Source organism: Xiphias gladius, chromosome 17 (assembly GCF_016859285.1).
Source record: "Xiphias gladius isolate SHS-SW01 ecotype Sanya breed wild chromosome 17, ASM1685928v1, whole genome shotgun sequence".
Lineage (NCBI taxonomy): Eukaryota > Metazoa > Chordata > Actinopteri > Istiophoriformes > Xiphiidae > Xiphias > Xiphias gladius.
In genome coordinates, this window is record NC_053416.1 from 18786650 (window position 1) to 18807066 (window position 20417).

At 39.6% G+C, this 20417-nt stretch overlaps 1 protein-coding gene across 3 annotated transcripts in view; it reads left to right on the top strand.

Annotated features, from left to right (window-relative positions):
• Nucleotides 1-16755, top strand: part of npas2 (neuronal PAS domain protein 2) — a 43271-nt gene extending 26516 nt beyond the window's left edge. For 2 of the 3 annotated variants that reach the window (XM_040150094.1, XM_040150095.1), the window contains exons 2-22: nucleotides 987-1185; nucleotides 3179-3235; nucleotides 4771-4925; nucleotides 5132-5223; nucleotides 5580-5669; nucleotides 6228-6348; nucleotides 7702-7815; nucleotides 8024-8142; nucleotides 9453-9535; nucleotides 9650-9756; nucleotides 9946-10093; nucleotides 10286-10370; nucleotides 10478-10598; nucleotides 11952-12049; nucleotides 12191-12277; nucleotides 12774-12971; nucleotides 13752-13952; nucleotides 14114-14298; nucleotides 14859-14951; nucleotides 15132-15342; nucleotides 16405-16755. In XM_040150094.1, the coding sequence (XP_040006028.1) occupies nucleotides 1130-1185; nucleotides 3179-3235; nucleotides 4771-4925; nucleotides 5132-5223; nucleotides 5580-5669; nucleotides 6228-6348; nucleotides 7702-7815; nucleotides 8024-8142; nucleotides 9453-9535; nucleotides 9650-9756; nucleotides 9946-10093; nucleotides 10286-10370; nucleotides 10478-10598; nucleotides 11952-12049; nucleotides 12191-12277; nucleotides 12774-12971; nucleotides 13752-13952; nucleotides 14114-14298; nucleotides 14859-14951; nucleotides 15132-15342; nucleotides 16405-16602 (2619 nt within the window). In that variant the 5' untranslated portion in view covers nucleotides 987-1129 and the 3' untranslated portion in view covers nucleotides 16603-16755. The remainder of the gene's footprint in view (nucleotides 1-986; nucleotides 1186-3178; nucleotides 3236-4770; nucleotides 4926-5131; nucleotides 5224-5579; nucleotides 5670-6227; nucleotides 6349-7701; nucleotides 7816-8023; nucleotides 8143-9452; nucleotides 9536-9649; nucleotides 9757-9945; nucleotides 10094-10285; nucleotides 10371-10477; nucleotides 10599-11951; nucleotides 12050-12190; nucleotides 12278-12773; nucleotides 12972-13751; nucleotides 13953-14113; nucleotides 14299-14858; nucleotides 14952-15131; nucleotides 15343-16404) is intronic. The other variant, XM_040150096.1, reaches the window with a different exon arrangement.
• Nucleotides 16756-20417: the final 3662 nt, after the last annotated feature.

The following is a 20417-nucleotide window of genomic DNA, read 5'->3' on the forward strand; positions in this document are numbered from 1 at the left end:
TAATTATTTAATTATTTATTTTATATTTTGTTAGATCATATTAATTATTAAGGGCTGCACCACATCACTCTTACATTTTCATTTTTTCCAAGTATTTCTCTTCTGATAATGGGTCTCATTAGACTTGAAAATGATGGAAAATGCAATAACTGCTAGTTTCCCCTGAGGCCACTTGTGTACATCACCCCGTGTACGTGTGGAATATGGACAAACACTGACAACTGCCTGAATTCTCATTACCCACCAACTATAATTATAGCTTGGATATAATTTATATACAAGGTAAAATATTTCCACACCACAAAACCATGAACTATTTTAATCAAGGTTAAAGGAATGTGTATGTGTTATTTTCCTACTGGAACATGATGGTGGCTTGGAATAAAATGACTGCTCTTTTGTTATTGTGAGTATTCCTGACAGTTTAGGGTAACTAAAATGATGCATGTTCTTCTAACCACATAATGACAAAAAAAAACATTTTTTTTGAAGCATAGACCATATGCAGAGATGTCATTAATAACTGTAATTGAACACAGTCTTATGTTGTTTCACTGCAGCTGAACAAGTCTCCAGTCTGTGAGTTCTTAGTTTGGAGGAGGTGGCTGTTCTACACTCTCCTTTTTAATGCTGGGTTATCAAAAGAGGTGTCTGCTTCAGACACTTTTCTAGGTCAGGGGAGCTCCTCCTATGCAAAAATACTTCTTTAGTGATGAAGTACTGTAGATTACCAAGGTAGAATCTGAAGATTGTTAATGCACCTCTCATTGAATTTTAGTCATTCAGCAAAACACTAAAAGTCCTTATAGTAAAATGATGGATACTTTTTTACAGATGAATTCAGGATCTTGTGTATTTTCTTAAAGGAGGTCCCAAAGAAAATACTTGCTTAAATTACGTTAACACGGGTTTATGCAACACAGTTTTTTGTCTTCAACAAAATGCCCACTTTCAGGATGTTGTATCAGTTTTGCCTGTATTCACAGGATTTGGCGTTTCTTTGGTGTACTGGAGGCGGTGGTGGGCAGCTGGTCCACGGTAGAATTTTCCAAAAGAGTATTCAGACAAAATCAGCACGGATGGGACCTTTAAGACTTCAGAAAGGGCCTGGCTGGGAAAGGGAGTGAGTATGGACAACCTTTCTGACTTCGGTGGCCCCTGTGCGTCCACCCGCAGGGAATGGGAGTGAGTATCAAATCAAGTTACCTTCAGTTTGTCATCTTTATTGGATTTTCTACTCCATATACAGTACTTTATTTCTACACATTCTATATTGTACAAATTGTTCTTCAACATTTGAATTATTCATAGTAAAGATATTGTGTGTGCATGTAATTGTAGTCAAACATGCATTGGAGGCCCCCTTTACCTAAACAGGTGTCTCATAACCTGGATGATTCATGACATGGGTATTTAGGTAGTTTGGCTTTGAGATACAACAATCTCCTTTATGGATTGTAACCCACATTCATGGGTAAATGGTTAGTTATTGTTTAATCATTAAAAGAGTATCTTTAAAAGAGATAAAACTAAATTTGGCTTTCGTTGAGGCATAACAAGTGTTTAAAAAAGACTAATGTTTTCATTTATTAAACCCAAAGGGTCATTGGCTTCGTTTGGCTAATGCAGACAAGATATTGAAAAAAACCAACTTTAAATAATACAGGTTTTTTTCATTTTCACCTTAAAAATGTCCTTGTCATTCCTCTTCCTTGCTTCCTCCACCGTTATTTAATATTTCAGTGGTTGGCATTTTTTTTTCATTCATCAGTTGAGCACCGTCAGAACTTTTGTTCAGCTGCTGTTGAATGTGTTGCACGAATATATTAATTTTTCTGGGAAATAAATGGAGCTAAGACATAAAAACGGTTTTCAGTCAAACTGTGGCAAAGAGATAAAGAGAAATGAAAGAGAATGTGGGTTGACTATGGATTAAGGAATGAGATTATGATAAGAGGCAAGTGTACAAGTGAAAGTGATTTCTAAGAAGGATTCAGATGACTCAGATTTTTACAGGAATTTGGAGTCTTTAATTGTCAGTGTAATACACAAGAAGGCACAAGAGAACATGTTAAATAAGCACATGATTAAAAACACCTTGCAAGGGGTCATTTACCTGTAGTTTCTATGATGCACTGTATGTCATAGCCTCACACTTAATCTCCTCTCCTATTTATGTAGGCGTTATACAATTCATGTAAGACTGTTGCATTGCCTGCTTGATGTATGCTCTGACTACATCAGTGTCCCACATTAGTGTAGACACGGTGTTAAAGGTAATGCTTGTGGTGGTATCATATGGTCACGTTATTATATGCTCATAGTTCATTACTGATACATAATATTTTAAATTCATTTTTTTATGTACATACCCCAGAATCACAGATTTGCCTCAAGGATTTTACGGTCTGTACAGCACATGATACCCTCTATCCCTACACCCTTGACTCTGATAAAACCTCCCTAAAAAAAGACTTTTATCAGGGTTAAAAAAAAATTGAAACCTCAGTAACATAATAACTGTACATCTTTAGCTGATACTACCATTAAATATTTAGAGATCTACACAGGCCTTAAACTTGAGCCTAAACCTGAAGCTACATTTCGGCTTTATTTCATCCATTACTGACCGTTAGCTCACCAGGCTCATGCTAAAGTCTTACTTTCTTTTTCTCTCTTCCCACTGAGCACTGCATTTCTACTTGCAACACATGACATGCATGGATGCAGACATTAGGCACTGTCAGAGAGAGAAAGAAGAAGAAAGAATAAAAATGTTCCTGTAAATTCAATTTGGAAAATAACAAAACCCGTTCCCAACCTGAACCAGAAGTTTTATGCAACAAAATGGCCCGAACCCAACCAGAACTCAGTGGAAACTGACAAAGTATTGGGTTTGGGCAGCAGAAGTCTGGTAGCACTCCTTGAAATTGCTCATCAGGCACAGAACGTGCTACTGCCCATACTTAAGAGTAAAATCTTACCTGGGTGAGGCTGTTTACATATATCCCAGTGCTTAATGACTGATTATCTCTATTGACATTAATGAACCTGCTATAGTACATAAAAGTCCAATGTACTGTTGTGGTTTAAGACGATAAAGATATGCTAGCCATAATGTTTAAAAAAGATAACATCGGCTGAAATAACATTTTAACTTGTGCCCCTCTGTTTCTAGCACCAACAGCTGTGTGGAAGATTTAATGGATGAAGATGAGAAAGACAGGGCAAAAAGGTATTCAGTCTTGTGTGTATGTTTATGCTTGTATTTCTGTCAGTTTGGGCTTGTATCTAACTGAATATACTGTAATAAATATGTCTGTACAATACAGAACATGGTAGTTTTAACCCATTTAGCTATAGCTTTCAAAAATGAAATGGAAAACATTTTTGGTGGTATTTAATCATTTTCAAAGAAGCTTGAAGCTTCCGTGTCACATAGTTAAGAATGAAGTCCATGAAAATTAAAGGCTATCTTTAAGAACTTTAGATGAGAAATGGACATAATTCCGGTAAAAATGCATTCATAAGTGATCACGTCTTGCTGCTGCTTCCTTTTAGCTGTTTAATACAATGTTGCACGCATTTTTTTTTTTAAATTTCATTTTAATATTGTTAATATAAGTTTAATTACTTTCCAATCCAATGGTTTAAGACAGAACTCGGTATCTCGTGTTTAATTAGGGAAAATATATAGTTGAAAAATGGTTGCTGAACTTAATGTTTCGGAAGCTATGTTTAACATCTACACATTAAATTGGTCCCAGTTCCACCGAAATGCCTGTTCTGATCGCTTTGATGAAATGTGTAATTTGTAGAAATAAATTTGTGATTACACAAACTTCGAATCCATTAAAATTGCAGATGGGAATGTTGTAAAACATTTCGCCTTTCTATACTTCAAGATTAATGGAAATGAACAGAGGCATCTGAAATCAGAAAATGAATTCTTTCACTAATTAAAGCTGCATTACTCACTTTTGGCCACAAGGGGCAGATGAATTCAAAACGGGTTGATGGAAACGGTTTATCAAGGCTTGTCTGCTGAAAACAGCTGCCTGCTGCTGAAAATGGTGGTGATGAGAACTGTTCCACTGAACCACACAGTAAATGTGTGGATTTAAGTCCAGAACAGCAAGCTGAAAGAGGCTAAAAAGCTCTGTTGAACTGCAGAGTTGGTTGATAATATTCTCTGGGCTCATCACTACGAGCCACCACTTTCACTTGTCATTTGATTCATTATTTACACAGAAATATAGATTGTGGCTTTAACCAAATTGAGCACATAAGCTGAGAGAAACAATTAGTAAGGAAGCAAAGTGTAAATAACAAGTGGGCTGTACGGTGTAAATTGAACTAAATTGCACGGCTGTATTCTGTGTTTAATCAATTGGCTCATTTAGTTTGTAGAAAATCCAGTGCTCGTTTAAGCCTGCATTTCTATTTTGTAGTTGAGTTAATCACCTAGTCTTTACTTGTCTATTTAAAGAGCTAAATTGTGTTTACTTCCTTGTCATGCTCTGTCTATAACAGTTATTTTACCCACAGATTAGAACAAACTCAGCTTCTGCTAATTTTCAGCACTGAGCTGCTGTTAGACCTCTCTCATTTCTGTCTTCCTTTCTGTTAGAAACTGTCTTCCATTCCTCTTTTGACAGAGCCACAGCCTTAACAGGATAAATAAATGTTACACCCCAGCCGCTTGATTGGCTTAGCTTTCACCTGTAATTCCACTGATTTCTAATTGTTTTCGTGTTGTGACGTTTTAAGGGCATCCCGTAACAAATCGGAAAAGAAAAGAAGAGACCAATTCAATGTGCTCATCAAGGAGCTATGCACCATGCTGCAGGGCCAAGGCCATCCGCGCAAGATGGACAAGTCCACCATATTGCAGAGAACTATTGACTTCTTGCAGAAACAGAAAGGTAGGAAAATGTATTGTAGTCTGTATACAGCATTTATTCTTAGTTTGACTGTTAGAATTAGATTTTTTTTTTTTTCTTTTAGACACAGCTTTATACATGTTCCCTCCTATTTCAGTAATTTACCAATGCAATTCTCCTCAGGGAGGATGTTTAGTTTCTATCATTTAGTTGACTTAATCCTTTTCTCTGCCCTGCATTTTTTTTAGACATCACTGCACAGAATGAAACCTGTGATGTGAGACAGGACTGGAAGCCTTCCTTCCTCAGTAATGAGGAGTTCACACAGCTAATGCTGGAGGTAAAGCTCAGGAGGATGTGTTAGTAGAACAGCCCAAGTCGATTAAGCCCTGACATTGACTAATACTGATGATTAAATAACTGAGACACATTCTCCCTAAAATGCCCATCGAGAGCTGGGCGAGATGACGTGATAAGCATTAAATTTTCAGCAATTTACACTGTTGTTTATGTTCAAGTAGGTTATCTAAAAGCATTGCTGGAAATGTAAGAACTCCCTAACGGAGGCACTCTGAGGCAAATAGGGAACACAAAAAACAAATAATAGCACATCAACAACCCATGTCAGCATAATTTTTCAATGCAACATGCTTATTGCCTCATTGTCAAAGTTCCCACTTTTCCCTTTTCTTACAGGCCCTAGATGGTTTCTTGGTAGCATTAACTACAGATGGAAACATCATATACGTATCTGACAGTGTGTCTTCACTCACTGGCCATTTACCGGTAAGTGAGGAATCTTAAATAAGTTACTTTTACTCTCTTGCCCTGCATTTCTTCTCGTCCCTTTTTGTCCCACTTATTTTTTGCAAAGTTCAGCTTCAGGCACATTCTCATCCAAACATACAAACATATTTGTTCCCCCAAATCACGTTGCCGCTTAAGAATAAATGCCTCTTAATTAGAAACAGACCAGTTACATGTTTAATAGTATTTATTGGCTAATCTCTGACTTGCAGTGATAAACTGATATCTGCAATTAACCTGATCTGATCCAGGACCTGTTGGAATGTGATATTTTTATGTTTGCCTTGATGATCATTTCATTTTTATTCCCAAAACACATTGACGAGAGAAAGTTTGAGCCCGACATTTAAATTCATCGCTCCTAACTAAGTGTATCTGAAACAACTTCAAAACATTTAAATCCAGAAATGGAGATAGCCTCCCAGCACTTAATGATTATGTAACATGTAAAGCTGTTTCTACAGCTTCTTTTGGGGAGTATGCATACCACATAATCCCCAAAACACTGACCATCATTCATCTATCCTTTTGCACCAGTCAGATATGGTGGACCAAAATATCTTGAATTTCCTCCCGGAGCGGGAACACGGGGAGGTGTATAAGCTGCTATCATCCCACATGCTGATGAATGACCCCATTGCTGCTGACTTCCTTGACAGTGAGTATCCTACCGGGCGGCCTCTCTGCACACGTCTGGCCCCTGTCTGTTTCTAACACCACACTGCGTCTGGGTCATCTTGTCGAAGCACAACATGAGTTGAAATGTTAAAGCCTGTAGTTTGTCCCGTCATAACAGGAGGTCAAACGGTCAGTGTATGGCGAAATACTGTGCACATAATGTTAAGTGTTGACATTTTTGTAGCTCAGACTTCTGTGTTAGGTCTTTTCGAGATATAGAAACAACATTTGATTCTCATACCAGTATTGCCGAGTTCTTTTAGAAGCCTTTTTCCACTTGAAGCTCTTTATATATAGAGCAAGTTGCTGAAATGGGTTCTGTACTTTATTGGATTGGTGATTAGTGTGTATCTATGATTAGCCTTTTAGCTAATAATAGGAGCTAGCTTAGTATCATAGTTAAGACTGTAAATCACTGTTATTTTAGCGCAGTAATCCAAAGCAATGTAGTGTCTGGGGCTCAAGACACTGACCTTAATCCTGTGTTACTATTGGGCTTTTCTGAGGAAGAGAGATGTTTGAGTCGCAAGCGTCTCGGTCTGTCCGTAGAAGCCTAAATAGCAAACTGTCACAGAGCCACGTCTGGAGTGATCATCATCTGTTGGGCCCATTTCAAAAGAGACATCAATCTTTGGTCCCTCTCACATTAAAGGGAATGTCTGGCTTTTGAGCAAAATGACTTCCTTACTGTGCAAATTATGCTGTATCATGTTACATGAAATGCAGATTTTCAGATTCACCTGCTTTTCCTTCCTTTTTCCTGCCACATTGGCTGAATTCTCATTAAAAGCGTCTTCAAGTCACCTGCCTGCAACTGCTAGGAAATTATGCACACTTCAGTAGTAAATTTGCTGGGGAAAAAGCCTTGCCAGGGTCAGAGTACTCCATTAGGCAGTTTCACTTTCAGAGAGAGAGTTACATTTGAGCACGACTGAAGATTAAAGTGCACTTGTTATGCTGTTAAACCATATAGCAGCTCCTTTGACTCTCCCAGGAGAGAGTAAGAAATCTATTGATGACTGTATTAATACATTACTCATGCATTATGCCATAACCCTCTGTTGATTTGAACCCTTTCTTTCTCCTCAGGATATTCTAAAGCAAACATTATCTGTCGAAGCTCTGTCGGAGTGTACAGTTTCATATGAATTGTGCTCCTTTCTTTTCTTCATTTGCACCCTGCAGATCTATAACTACTCAGTCAAATAAAACACAAACAGGGTTCAGAAGCACCCCGTTAAGACTTGAGACAATTTTTCATAAAGATGCACATACAGTATACTGTATTATGAATAGGCTGATAAGCTTGAAAATAAAATCTGCTGTTTTTCAGGTGAGGCACATATTGAATTCTGCTGTCATCTAGCCAGAGGTAACATCGACCCAAAAGAGCCGCCTGTGTACGAGTACGTCAAGTTTGTTGGAGATTTCAAGTTTCATAACAATGGTAAGGATTTTTTTTATTTTCTTCTTGTCTACAATATTTAAAATTCTGTAAAATGTCTAGTGTGGCCTATGATTCTTCTAAATGTATTATTAGTTTAACTAAATGATTGGGGAAAAAAGATAAAGATCGTAATTTCTCATGGGACACGATTATGATGGATGTCACAACCAACTGTATGTCCCCCTGTCCCTTGTCTTCTGTCACACAGTGCCTACATCTTCTTGTAACGGGCTTGAATTGACGTTACCAAGAAGCCTGCAGTCGACGCTGGAGGAGCAGGTCTGCCTCATTGCTACTGTACGATTAGTCACTCCTCAGTTTCTCAAGGTAAGACCAGCTGGGATTTTTAAACTTGTGCCTTTGTTTCTCCGTTTTTTGTCGCATCTGTGTGGAGTCATTATCCTCAAAGGAATAAAACAGGTGGTACTGAAACCAATAATAGTCAAACTCTGCATGACAGCAATGAGCTGTGGGCCGTGGCCTGAGGGGGATTTTGTCTGAGGCATGACAGTATTTTGGTCCATACTGACGCCACAGAGTCAAGCACTCTCTGGAGGTATAGTGTGGCACACTGTGTACCTCCCAGCTGATTATATCATTAGGATACTTCCGATTCCAAAATTGCTCTACGAGTTGAAATCTGGACACTTGCAAGCTTCCTGAGATCAACTCAGATTACGGTCACAGTTTTATACTTACCTCTACCCTTTCCAAACATGAAAGCTAAACTATAAAATGGCACACATCTTTAATGATGGCTCAGGTGGGATTCATTTCTGTTGCTTGTTTACATTGTGCAATAGCATGTTAGCCTGTTATGTCCAGTATGGACAAGTACCCTTCCATTAAACTCCTGTTTATCCTGTCCTGTTTAACTGTCAGGATATGTCAGGGTAAAAAAGTGAACTTTTTTTTATAAATGACGTATGACAGGTCCTTCCATTTTTACTTTTCTGCCTAAAATGTGCTGGAGCTCAGAGAGCAGATCTATTGACCAGGCTTCAATTCTCCCCCACTCCGTATTCCAAAATGTAAAAGACACTGATTACACTGATTTGCCAGATGGAATAACTGGAACAATAACGTCTGGACTATATGACATGGAATATTTTTTCCCCCCGCAGATTCTCAGACACAAGACAAATCCTTTGCAAGTACCTGTTTTAATCTGCAGTTTTTGAACGCTACACAAACCATATTTTTCACAGTTTCCCCCACAGACTATCTTCAGTCGTCATAAGCTTTTGTTCACAGTATACTTAAATGTTGAAGGATATGGCTTTCGGGAAATATTCAGGACATGCAAACTGTTGTGTGTTGTGTTGTGTTGTATCTCACAAATATGATTAAAAAATGTTTACATGTAAACAAAGTTGTCAGGCACTGCCTGACAAGCCAAATGCTTGATGCTGGAGCAGCAGAAATTATAGTGTACATTTCGTGACATGTTTCATATTAAAGACTTACACCACCCTGTAATAAGAATTTAATTCATGATAAAATCTCCACAAAGTTTTGAACAGCTTGTATTTAAACTGCCTACCTTGTAGCTCTGAAAACTGTATCAATTTGAACAAAGTTCGTTGTGAAATCCTAATAGTGGCCTTTTCTCACACTGTGACTCTGGCTTTGTTTAGGATTTGTGTAATGTGGAGGATCCTTGTGATGAATTCACATCCAGACACAGCCTTGAATGGAAGTTCCTGTTTTTAGATCACAGGTAAAAGATTTGTATGTTTCCTTCTCCTATCAATCAGCCAAAATGTACTTCTTTTTTTTTTTTTTGCAAGAATGTGTCTTTCTTACATGTTGATCATCTTCTTTTTTGTTTCAGAGCTTCACCAATCATAGGCTATTTACCCTTTGAGGTTCTTGGAACTTCTGGCTATGATTACTACCATGTAGATGACTTGGAACTTATAGCTCAGTGTCACAAGCAGTGTAAGTAACTGTCACCTCTTGTCTGCTGCTTCTTTCTTACCAACCTTCACCACAAGATCCACGAATCAATCTCTGACAAACAGGTTATAGTTACATGCAATTATCCACTGTACTAGTGCACAGGAAACGCTTTGACCTGTGACACCAGAACATGGCACTGATGTGCGCCTTCTTTTTTCCTCTCCTCAGTAATGCAGTTCGGAAAGGGTAAATCCTGTTACTATCGCTTCCTGACCAAAGGTCAGCAGTGGATTTGGTTGCAGACTCACTACTACATCACGTACCACCAGTGGAACTCCAAACCTGAGTTCATCGTCTGCACTCACACTGTTGTCAGGTAAGACCGATTGTTGTACCTTGGGGTGCTCTGCCTTCTGACAAGGGAGGATGTGTACACTTGGTCATTGTCCTGGAATTAGGAGGGCGCTTAGGTCAAAGGTTGTTTTGGCAAACCTAGCAGTGGTTTTGGATTAAGGTCTTTGTAGATCTACAGTTGTCACACGTACTGTTTCTATCTGCTGTTATTCAGTTATGCTGAAGTGCGAGCTGAAAGGAGGAGAGCGTTCGGCCTTGAAGAGCTGTCTCCACCTGAGATAGCTCCCTCCTCTGTGAAGGTAATCATCGAGAGCCCTTCTACATACAGTATGTGATGTTTACAAGGTCAGTCTTAATGTCAGCGTCATATCCGACCTTCTGTTTTGAACATTGCTCCGTGCTCCAGGCTCAAGAGCTGTACTTGGACATCTGCTCCACACTGGACCCTACGCGGGACAGCGGTGCACGTTCGGTATCCTCCCACAGCTCGCGGAAGTCCTCCCACACAGCGCTGTCAGACTCTGCATGTGAGTCATCCTCTGCTCCCTAGAGTGCTAACTCACTCAACAGCAAGCCAATATGTACAGAAATGCTGCTCCTGTATGGCTACAGGAACTGTTGTTATTTAAATTGAGCTGAAAAAATATGAGAAAAGCCTACAGTTGAGCCTTCGTCGTGTAATCTGACAAGATCTTGTGATCAGAGGTAAAACTTCTGGAACTAAACAGACCAGAAGTCAGTAAAACACCCACCTTTATACGCAGTATGTGGGTGAGGATGCATCTATGATGAAATGTTTCCAAGTTTGACTTTAGCATGCCCTGTTTGTCTGAGCCTCCAGTGTCTCTGACTTCAGCTGCTCTTCCACCCACCGTCTAATGTACTAAAACACTTCACTCCCATCTGCATATTTCTGAACAATACACAGTGGCAGATTCATTACGCTTTCTGCTCATAAAAAGTAATCACAGCTGCTGCTGCCGTCTTCCCTTAACCTACACAAATAGACACTGTAATTATTTTTCAAAGACATCTCCATAAAACTACATCCGTCAAAAAAGTAGTTAGCCACAGATTTTTCAACGCTTCTTCATTTTGTGTCAGCTATGATGAAGAAACATCCACTGAATGCATCATGGTTTGTGGGTTTAAATCAGAGGCAGAGCGAGGTGGCAATCAAGGGCCATTGAATCCACAGTATTGTTATACAACCTGAAAGGAAATGCATTTCTTAGGTTGTTCCGGCTCTATTTCAGAAAGTCTGTGGTTACTTTGCTTAGGGGGAAACACATGAGTACTGACAATCCCACTTTTTAAGGAGGAGAGATCGCAGAATGAAATATTAATAAACAATATACAGTACAGTGTTTGCTTTCTGAGTAATTAAACAAGTCTAAGCAGTACTTCTCAGGGGGCAGGTACAAACATCCACGAACTACAGGGTTAGGCAGTAGCCTCTTTGTAGCCTAAGAGGCGAGATACGGGGCAAACAAAGTCTGCAAAGCAGTCACTGCAAGATTCATTGCCGTGAGAGCAGGAATTACTGGAAGCAAACTAGATGAGCATATGAGCAGTTGACATGTTATGCCTTTGTATCAACAGCCACAAAAAGATACATAGTAGGAGGCTTTGGAGCAAGCCTTTTGAGATTTATTTCATTTGCATCCAAAAAGATCTTTAAAAGATAAGTATGACTTTTACTCAGAGAACGTGTTCTTGCGTCGACCACCATAGCACTAACCAGAAAATGAGCTTGAATATAGCTTTCCTTTCTTGTGGCTATCAGCTGACAGAGAAAAACGATGATTATGATCTAACTGAACATATCCTCAGTCCACTATAATGGAAGTGTGTTTAGAGGTGACCTGTCTCCTCTGCAGCAGCTAACTCCTACACAGAGGCCTGCACACCATCATGGCAGTCTGCTTCCATTGGGACGGAGAAGACATCCGCCAGACTCCAGCCTAGTAGTTCAAAGGTCAGTTTATTCAGCATTTCTGTGTGTGTCTCCCTGTCTTTGGAGATTAAATGGTCAGTGAGAAACAACTGCAACAAGTTGGCACAATATCATGTCAGAGATTGTGCTAAATTGTAAAACTTTGTCATTTTCCCCCCGTAGAATTTGGCACAAAGACAAAATTCCTTTGACCTCCTTCCCCAAATGAGCCTCCCCCTTTCTCCTACATGCAGCAAGCACTCCGTAATGGTTAGTATGTAGACTTCCTCTCCTGCCTTTTGCCTTCCTCTGTTCTGTTTTTGAACAATATCTTTCTATTACGACCGTTGCTGCTGTGTGTGTTCACCTCTTGCTTGTGTAAAGTGCCTCCATGCCCAGTTATAAGATTGTGTCATAAAAGCAAGCAAGAAAGACAGTTAAAAAAAGAAATAATTATCAAGATTATATCTGAAATGGGTTTTTTTTGTTGTTGTTGTAGCTCTCCACATATTACTTGCATATTTGTCTATATAAATAACTCATCCATATTATTTCAAGACCTATTTCACAGGAAAAAGTGTGAAGCTCTCACCATCGCAAGAATAAATCATTACAATCTAATGCCATCTGATTATCTCCTCATACAGTATGCCACATTTACAGTAACTTTGTCTGAAAAAAAGAACAAAAAAACACAGTACAAAAGAAAACTGCCAGGCTTTTCTCATCTGTCCCCAACTGATTTTTTTGCATCATGTCTTTCCAGCAACAGCAAACGCAGCAGCAGCAGCAGCAGCAGCAGCAGCCGTCGTCCATGTATCAGCTGCAGCAGCCTCAGCTCGGCGTAATGAACCAGCTGAAGGAGCAGCTGGAGGAGAGGACACGCATTCTGCAGGCTGACATTAAAACGCAGCAGCAGGAGCTGCATGACATTAAGGAGAAGCTTCACCTGGCTAACCTCCAGGTAACACTAAAAACAGAGAAAAGAAAAAGTCTTCCCAGACCATGCAGTCTAAAGTAAATATGAAATCACGTGTTGTTTTCTGCATTGGGAAAACACTGAATGTCATTTAAAAAAAATAGGTAGCCACAAACTTTGTGTAGACATAAAAATGATTAGACATGTACATATCGGCTGTTAGGGAAAGTAAGCATCATATTGTAAGCTCACATTACCTAAACTCTCACAGTAGTAGTGGAATGGCCCCACCAAGAGGCCAGCGCTAACCAGTTCAGCTACAAGTATTCCCACCACTACATGACCCACATAACATGCACGGAGAAGAGATACAAGGGAGTGTCGCAGTGTTTTTTTAAATAAAGACGAGTTGTCTCTTTGTTTAATGTCATATCCTCCCGGGTGTGAAGGTGACATGAGATGAGCTCTGATTTGAAACAAAAAACACACACATTTTCACGCAAACTGAACAATCAACAGATTAACAGTTAGGTCATCGAAATTCAACCTGAACTCACTGCCTTTCCCTCTCCGGAGTGTTACCTCACCTAAATATGAATGCACCTAAGGCAATACAGACATACTACTGTGATTTCAAAAACACAGTAAACACTGAACAGAATCAAATCTTTCTACAAGATATTCAGAATAGCATTTGAGATGTTCTTGTCTGTTGTTTGTCTCTTTTTTATTTTTATAATAAAAATAAATGTTTTTTGCAAATTATTCATATATGTAAACAAAGGAAGGGTAAATTAATATTTTCTGTTCATGTGTATGTGTTAGATGTTGTTACAGCAGCCTATCCACAGTGACTTTGGCCAGGCCCAGCAGCAGCCTCAGCAGCAGGGCCCGGGCAGGCCGGCACAGCAGAGCCAGTCAGGGGTGATCAGGCAGCTCTCAAGCCACCCTAAACCACCAGCCTGTGGGGCCCACAGTTCGTCCCCTCACTCGCTCCTGAGAGAGAACAGCTCACCCTCTGCACAGGTACAGAGCTGTAGCTCAGTATGCTGTGTTTTCATGTAGGAAGGGTGGATGAGAATATTAGATATTCATTTAAGTTAACTGGCGGATCCTGTTGTTTTTGTATGCTGTTAACAAGTGTACGTCATCTCTGATTAGCTTGGTGTGTGTTTCCTTCCTCGCAGGTGCAGCAGAGGCTTGCACGGGGCGGGCAGGCGCCGTCAGTGAGTTTGCCCGTGCAGACGAACACGAGTCTGACGATGCCCTTCTACAGCAACCCCATGATGTTCTCTCAGACCAACACGAGGCCTCTGCAGGATGCAAACCAAAGACACACAGACAACGAGTTCAGCCAAGATGGACAGCTACGGTGAGAGCCTTGAACATAACACGTAACAGTCAAGGCCACAGGTGATAATGGCAGTATGGCAGGCGTTATGGAAAATTAGTAGTGCACAGTCCGTTTTATGAATAGCATGAAGCAGTTTTCTATCGTCCCACACAGAAAAACGGCTTCCTTCAATTACTCTTAACTTGTTAAAAATAATTACAGGATCCTGAAATGATGGAACATGTACTTTAGTTCCGAGCTCTGATATGCTGAATCTTAAAGACCCTGAGAACTTATTTTCTCAATCAGCTTCCTACTACAAGCGATTGGATCCTACATGAACAAATTTTTTGTCCAAAGCTGGAACAATTTGGCGTTTTTCACATAAGCGATTTCTGTTTTTGTTTTCTGGTTATTTTAATTTTAAGTATGAGTCTGGCTCCAAATCATTACAGAAATTAAGAGATATTATTATTTCCTTAGAGGAAAATGTTAAGGTGAAAACCTCTTTCTCTTTAACATCATGCTCTAAGTTTTTTTTTTTTTTTTTTCCACTGTACAGACTGAGTTCTTCCAGTAACAGATTTTATTTTCTGCAGCATGCTTCTCAACCAGCCAATGCAGACGCTGGTTCCAACTAGCAGTGTCACCACACAGCCTTCCCAGTGCAACATGGGCATCTCCCAAACCATGTGAGAACTTTTCCGTTAGCCTGCAAGGAGACACACACACACACACACACACACACACACACACACACACACACACACACACACACACACACACACACACACACACACACACACACACGTCTGTTTGTGTGATTTTGATGTCACATTGTGCCCGAGCTCTTCATCGTGTCCTCCATACAGATACACCTTGGAGCAGCAGATCATCGCACCCTCATTCTCCATGCAACAGGTCAACTGCAACGCCGTCCTTGTGCCCTCTCCGGTCTTCACGTCCCCCATTATGTTCCCGCACAACAGTTTCATCACACACCAGTCCCAGTCAGCCTACCAAACCCAGCCTCAGGCCTCTCAGCACTCCCTGCAGCTACAGCAGCCTCAGCAGTTCTTTCAGGTACGACGACCACCTGCTATGTAGCCACTCAGCCATATCAGTCTCTAATGTGTAGTTTCCACTGGCATATGTTTGACTTGAAATTCTGTATGTAATAATGGATTGTTGCATAATGATGCTCAGGCTTTATATTTACTGATTTATGATCATTTTAGGCATTACACTGCATCTGAATCCTTAGTTACCACAGCAACAAGCGATTGTGCCAGGCTGTTAACAAAGAGAGTGGTGTTACAATCAGTCAGTCTAAAACCTAAGTCTTGTAACATAGCTAACCCTAATCTAAAATTCATTAGGTCAGATATTAAATCAAGTCATACGGAGTTATTTTCTCCAGACTTTTTATATCATGTTTGGCCACAGCTGGTCAAAAAACTTTTTTTTGGGCAACACAGAAGAGTCTTCAGTTTCTCTATATTTCCATACCCCAGACCTGAATTTTATTTCATCATCGTCTTCGGAGATTTATTGAATGAACAGTGTTTCCACCGTGGATCATAAAGGTGTGGTTTGCTGTGTGCTGAGGACAACAATCCTGTCTCTGTATCAGGGCCTTATTGCATTTTATTTTTTATTTTCCAGTAACTAGTAGGACCTATATGCCAACTTTAAGAAACCATAGATGTGGATCGAGCCATTTTTTCACTAGCCAACAGTCGCCTTCACTTTATCCTGCATTGTAACACAACTGGGGTGAAGTTAAATATTATATAGAGTTAACCGATTATACAACGCATCTGCAGCTTCCCAAGTTTCCCATGCTCAAGGGGAGGGTTCAAACCAAATATCTATAACCATTGGGAGAGTTTTGCTTTTTCAAAGAGTCATAAGATTCGGTCCTTACCCCTGGCATGTTTACAACCCAGGTACCCATGTTCAGGTACTGCAGAGTACTGTACATCTTAATATTAAGAGATGGAACTCATGTGTAAACCATGTATCATGCATCCCAGTCAAGGGCTAGATTGGCAACAGTTCAAGAAAGATTTCACATATAAAATTTAGTAAAGGAGGTTTTGCCCGCTGGCCAGAGTGCATTCACATTCTGTTTGGTGTCCACAGATGACTCAAGGACTTGTACAGGGTGGGTCTACTCCAGCATTCTTACACACCACTAATGTCCCACAGCAAAGCACTGTGGGATACATGCAGCAGCAGCCGCAAACGCAAGCACAACAGCAACAGCAACAAAGGCAATACCAACATTCCCAAAACCAGACTGGCAGCGTTTCAGACTTCCGAAATATGCTGACTCGGTAGCGCTGTGGACGTCGTCGGAGCGCTGAGATCTCCCTGTGTTGTGGCCATGTAGGCGGCAGCACGCTGTGGCATTTGGAAGTCAAACTTGACGTCACGTTCTGCAGCAGAAATGCTGGGAAGTGGAAGATCGCTCGTAGTGACCTTACCTTTGATGTGAAGCTGCCCGTTCAGAAGAAGCCGGTCCGTACGTCACTGGAGTGAAAACCACAAGCGGAGGCTGAGCTGACCGAACCCCAGCTGCAGGACCTGAGGAGAGTCTGAGGCGCTGGGGACCTCATCGCCGGCCCACATCACAGTCAGTCGTCACTCGGTGAAACTGCTGGAACAAGTGGATTATCAGAGCTTTCAAGAAGACACCACTTTCACATGTTTACATGTGGACGTTTCCTTCTAAGTGTCTGTTTGCACTTTGCTACAACCCTCCTAACCCCCAAACGTAGAATATTTATTTTTGCCCATGAATTAATATTCTGTTTTCCTCACTAATAATGGCTTAACAGTGAGATTAGTTTTCACACCTAGAGCTCAACACCCCTCCCCAGTGACATAATATCATCACCCCTGGTCAGATTTTTAGCTCCAGTGAAAATTCTTCATCTCATAAAGAGATGTGTGAACATGGGAACTCTGCATCGGTGTGTACTCCAGTTGGCAGACATTCAGACGTTGCTACAATTTTGTCCTAAAAACAATGATTTACTAGCAGGTATGTTCATGGCAAGTTGCTCGAGACGGGCTTTGTTATTGTGGCACGGTGGTGGTGAGATGACTATCATAGCTAAAATCAGGTTTGATAAGAATTCAAATGTAACATGCTACACTGGGAAACTGGGGGGAATATTCTCCAATTACTAGAAAGGTCTATCTAGATTTTTAAAGCCTCAATCTGGGACCGAAGAAGGGGTGCTACAACTATCACACCACTTCTCCCTGAGAATGACAAACAAAGCTCTGGAGTCCTGATTTTAGTTGCTCCTGATGAGCTCCGCAGCATGAGTCTTTAGGTGATAGACAGGCCACCAGAGGCGGAAAAAAAAAATTGTGCCTTTAACCATGGCACGTCCATGGTGCAGTTTGGTGGTTTTGTCTGATTACGGCTTTAAAAATCCAGCTCAGGTCCATTTGGAATACAAAGTTATATTTTCATAGGCCATGATTTATTATTTTCCACATCAGATTAAAACAAAAGACATCTAGATTTGTATTGGATATATTACAAATATATATTGGATGCTTTTTGCAACCTTTACATCGGTAAGTCCAAACTCTTTTTGAACACTTTCTGTTATGATATTATATAATAAGATTCAATTAACTATTTACTGAAACCCTAATTAGATCAATTCATGTTTATTTATTACATATATATTTGAAACAATACATAGGATAAGAAACTAGTTTTGTACACAAAAGTTATAATTGATTTTATGTGTTCATTTAGACATTAAAAGGTCAACACTGGTCTTAACGTCTTACCCCATCATGGTTTAATGCAAGACGTTTTTACAAGAAGAGTGCTCCACCTCTGACATGTATGTGGCTAATTGTAGTTTTCCATACCACAGTACAACACACTGCTGCAGGAGCGTAAGCATGGTGATTTGAATATCTCAGAAGCAGCGATAAATAACTTGGAGGAGATTCTGCCTGCTACGTGCATATTTCTGAACAGCGTTACCCTGGTCTGGTCATTTGTTTGCTTTATTTGAACATCTGGAAAGTCACAAAAGTTACGCTCCAACCATGAGCAGCTGGACTCATTTACACATAAATAATACATTGCTTCCTACTATGAATGTGATCTCATTGGAAAAAAAATGCTAGCAGATATTTCATTTACCTTAAAACCATAGTAACCTCCAGTGTGCTATTTTGTGAAATATCATACAGCTGCAGTGATAACAAAAACACTAAATTTGTCATTATTTTCTAAGTATGAAACATTGTTTATTCATATATCTGAAAGTTGCTCAACTGATGTGCAGAGTCAGTCCTGTCAGTATTTCAAGAGGCTACGATCTTGCTGTTTTCATACTGTGTCGGTTTTTAACTTTTTGTGCAACAATCTTTTGAGTCCATCATATTTTGTGAGAGACAGTAGAACGATGTCCAGAAAGAAAACGTACATACTCCGTTATTTAAATTCAATAGTCTTCGATTTTTAAATTGTTTTCTGCGTTACATAGTCGTTCCCAGATAAGTCAGCAGGAAAAACACGGTTTCTCGTAACTGTGGAAGTGTTTCCTGATATTCTTACTGCGGAGCTTGTGTTACACTTTATTCAAATCAGCCCGTAATGCTCAGTATGATAGTCTGGTCTCAGCCACTTCAGCTATACTCATTCAAGTTAACCATGTTACGGTCCCATTCAAGACTGGTGCTGTTCATATTGGACAAGACTCAACTGTCGGAACACTTTCAGCATGTATGTTCAGTGCCGTTTCACACTTTCCTATGTGCAATGTCAATTTGAAAAAGAAGAATGTTAATTTATACTGTTTTAAATGTTTCAGAACAGATGTACAATGTATATAGAGGTGTATAATTAGCAATTGTACCATGTAAATTATATGGAAGTATTTTTTTAAGGAAAACGTCCTAACATTCCTTCAGACGCTGATATAAGCAGTATCTTTTTTTTTTTTTTTTTCCCCCCAAAAAGGTACAGCACGTATCCACTAAAGACTATGATCACAGAGATTACACAGGACTTAGTCTGCATGGGAATGTGCTGCAGAGTGTTAGCTTCTCCCAAACATGAGACGAAACGTGATAACAGGACACAGAAACCCTGGAGTAAAGGGTCACAAGTTCACAATGATAATGACCAAAAAAAAAAAAAAAAAACATTAAATGAAGAATCTGAATCTTTATTTTCTTGTCAAGAAGAATTTCAGACACTGTTAAGAGCCCACATCAGGATGCAGCAACAGCTGTCCAGCTGTGTGGTCACTGCTAGTGATAATAACAGCTCAGTCTTTAAAAGGTAATTCAGCCAAAAGAATTTTTTTTTTTTTTTCAGTTTAATGGGTTGAGGGTTTTTTTTTTTTTTTAAGAAAAAGTGCAATTGTAGATCATCATGAAAATATTATTTTAGATGGGTGAGGAAAGTCTCAGTCTTTATGCATCTCCACACTTCCACATGTTCAGTATAGAAACAAAAGTGACAGCCCATAAAATTTGAGTTCAGCCAGTGACTCAGAGGTGCCATAGATGATTATGTCTATTTTCCTTTATTAATTAATTATTTCAACTACTGACAAAAAAATAAATAAATAAAAAATCTGAAGACACCTTTGGAATATTTTGCAGAGTATCAGCCTTTCAGGCGGAGGTAGTAAAATTCCTCCTAAAAATCGTTTTCCATCTAAACACATCATTCAGATTTCAGTTCTTGTCTGTATACAAAATAACTGTTATCATATTTTTTTAGGTGTGTATTGCTTCACAGAAATTATTGTAAATAATCCATCTGGTCAGTAACTACAGTTTTTCTTTGTGGTTGAGTTAAATGCTCTCTCCAGCAGTAGTTGCCGCACCATTATTTTTTTCTTCAACTGTCAGAATGCTTTTTTCTTCATGGGGTTTTTCATAGAGTGTCAATGTTTTTGAAGTCATGTGATCTTAATAACATTTAAATTGTACTTTTTTCTTTGTAGAACAATGACTGACACAACAAGTGTGAGGTCAGATCAATGCTTTTCTGTGTAAGATTTGCCAGGACATGAACAAAACAAACCTGGTACACAGCCATTTCTGTTGTTTCAGTGCAGAAACAAACATTGAATATATTGTATAATAGAATGTAAAAAAAA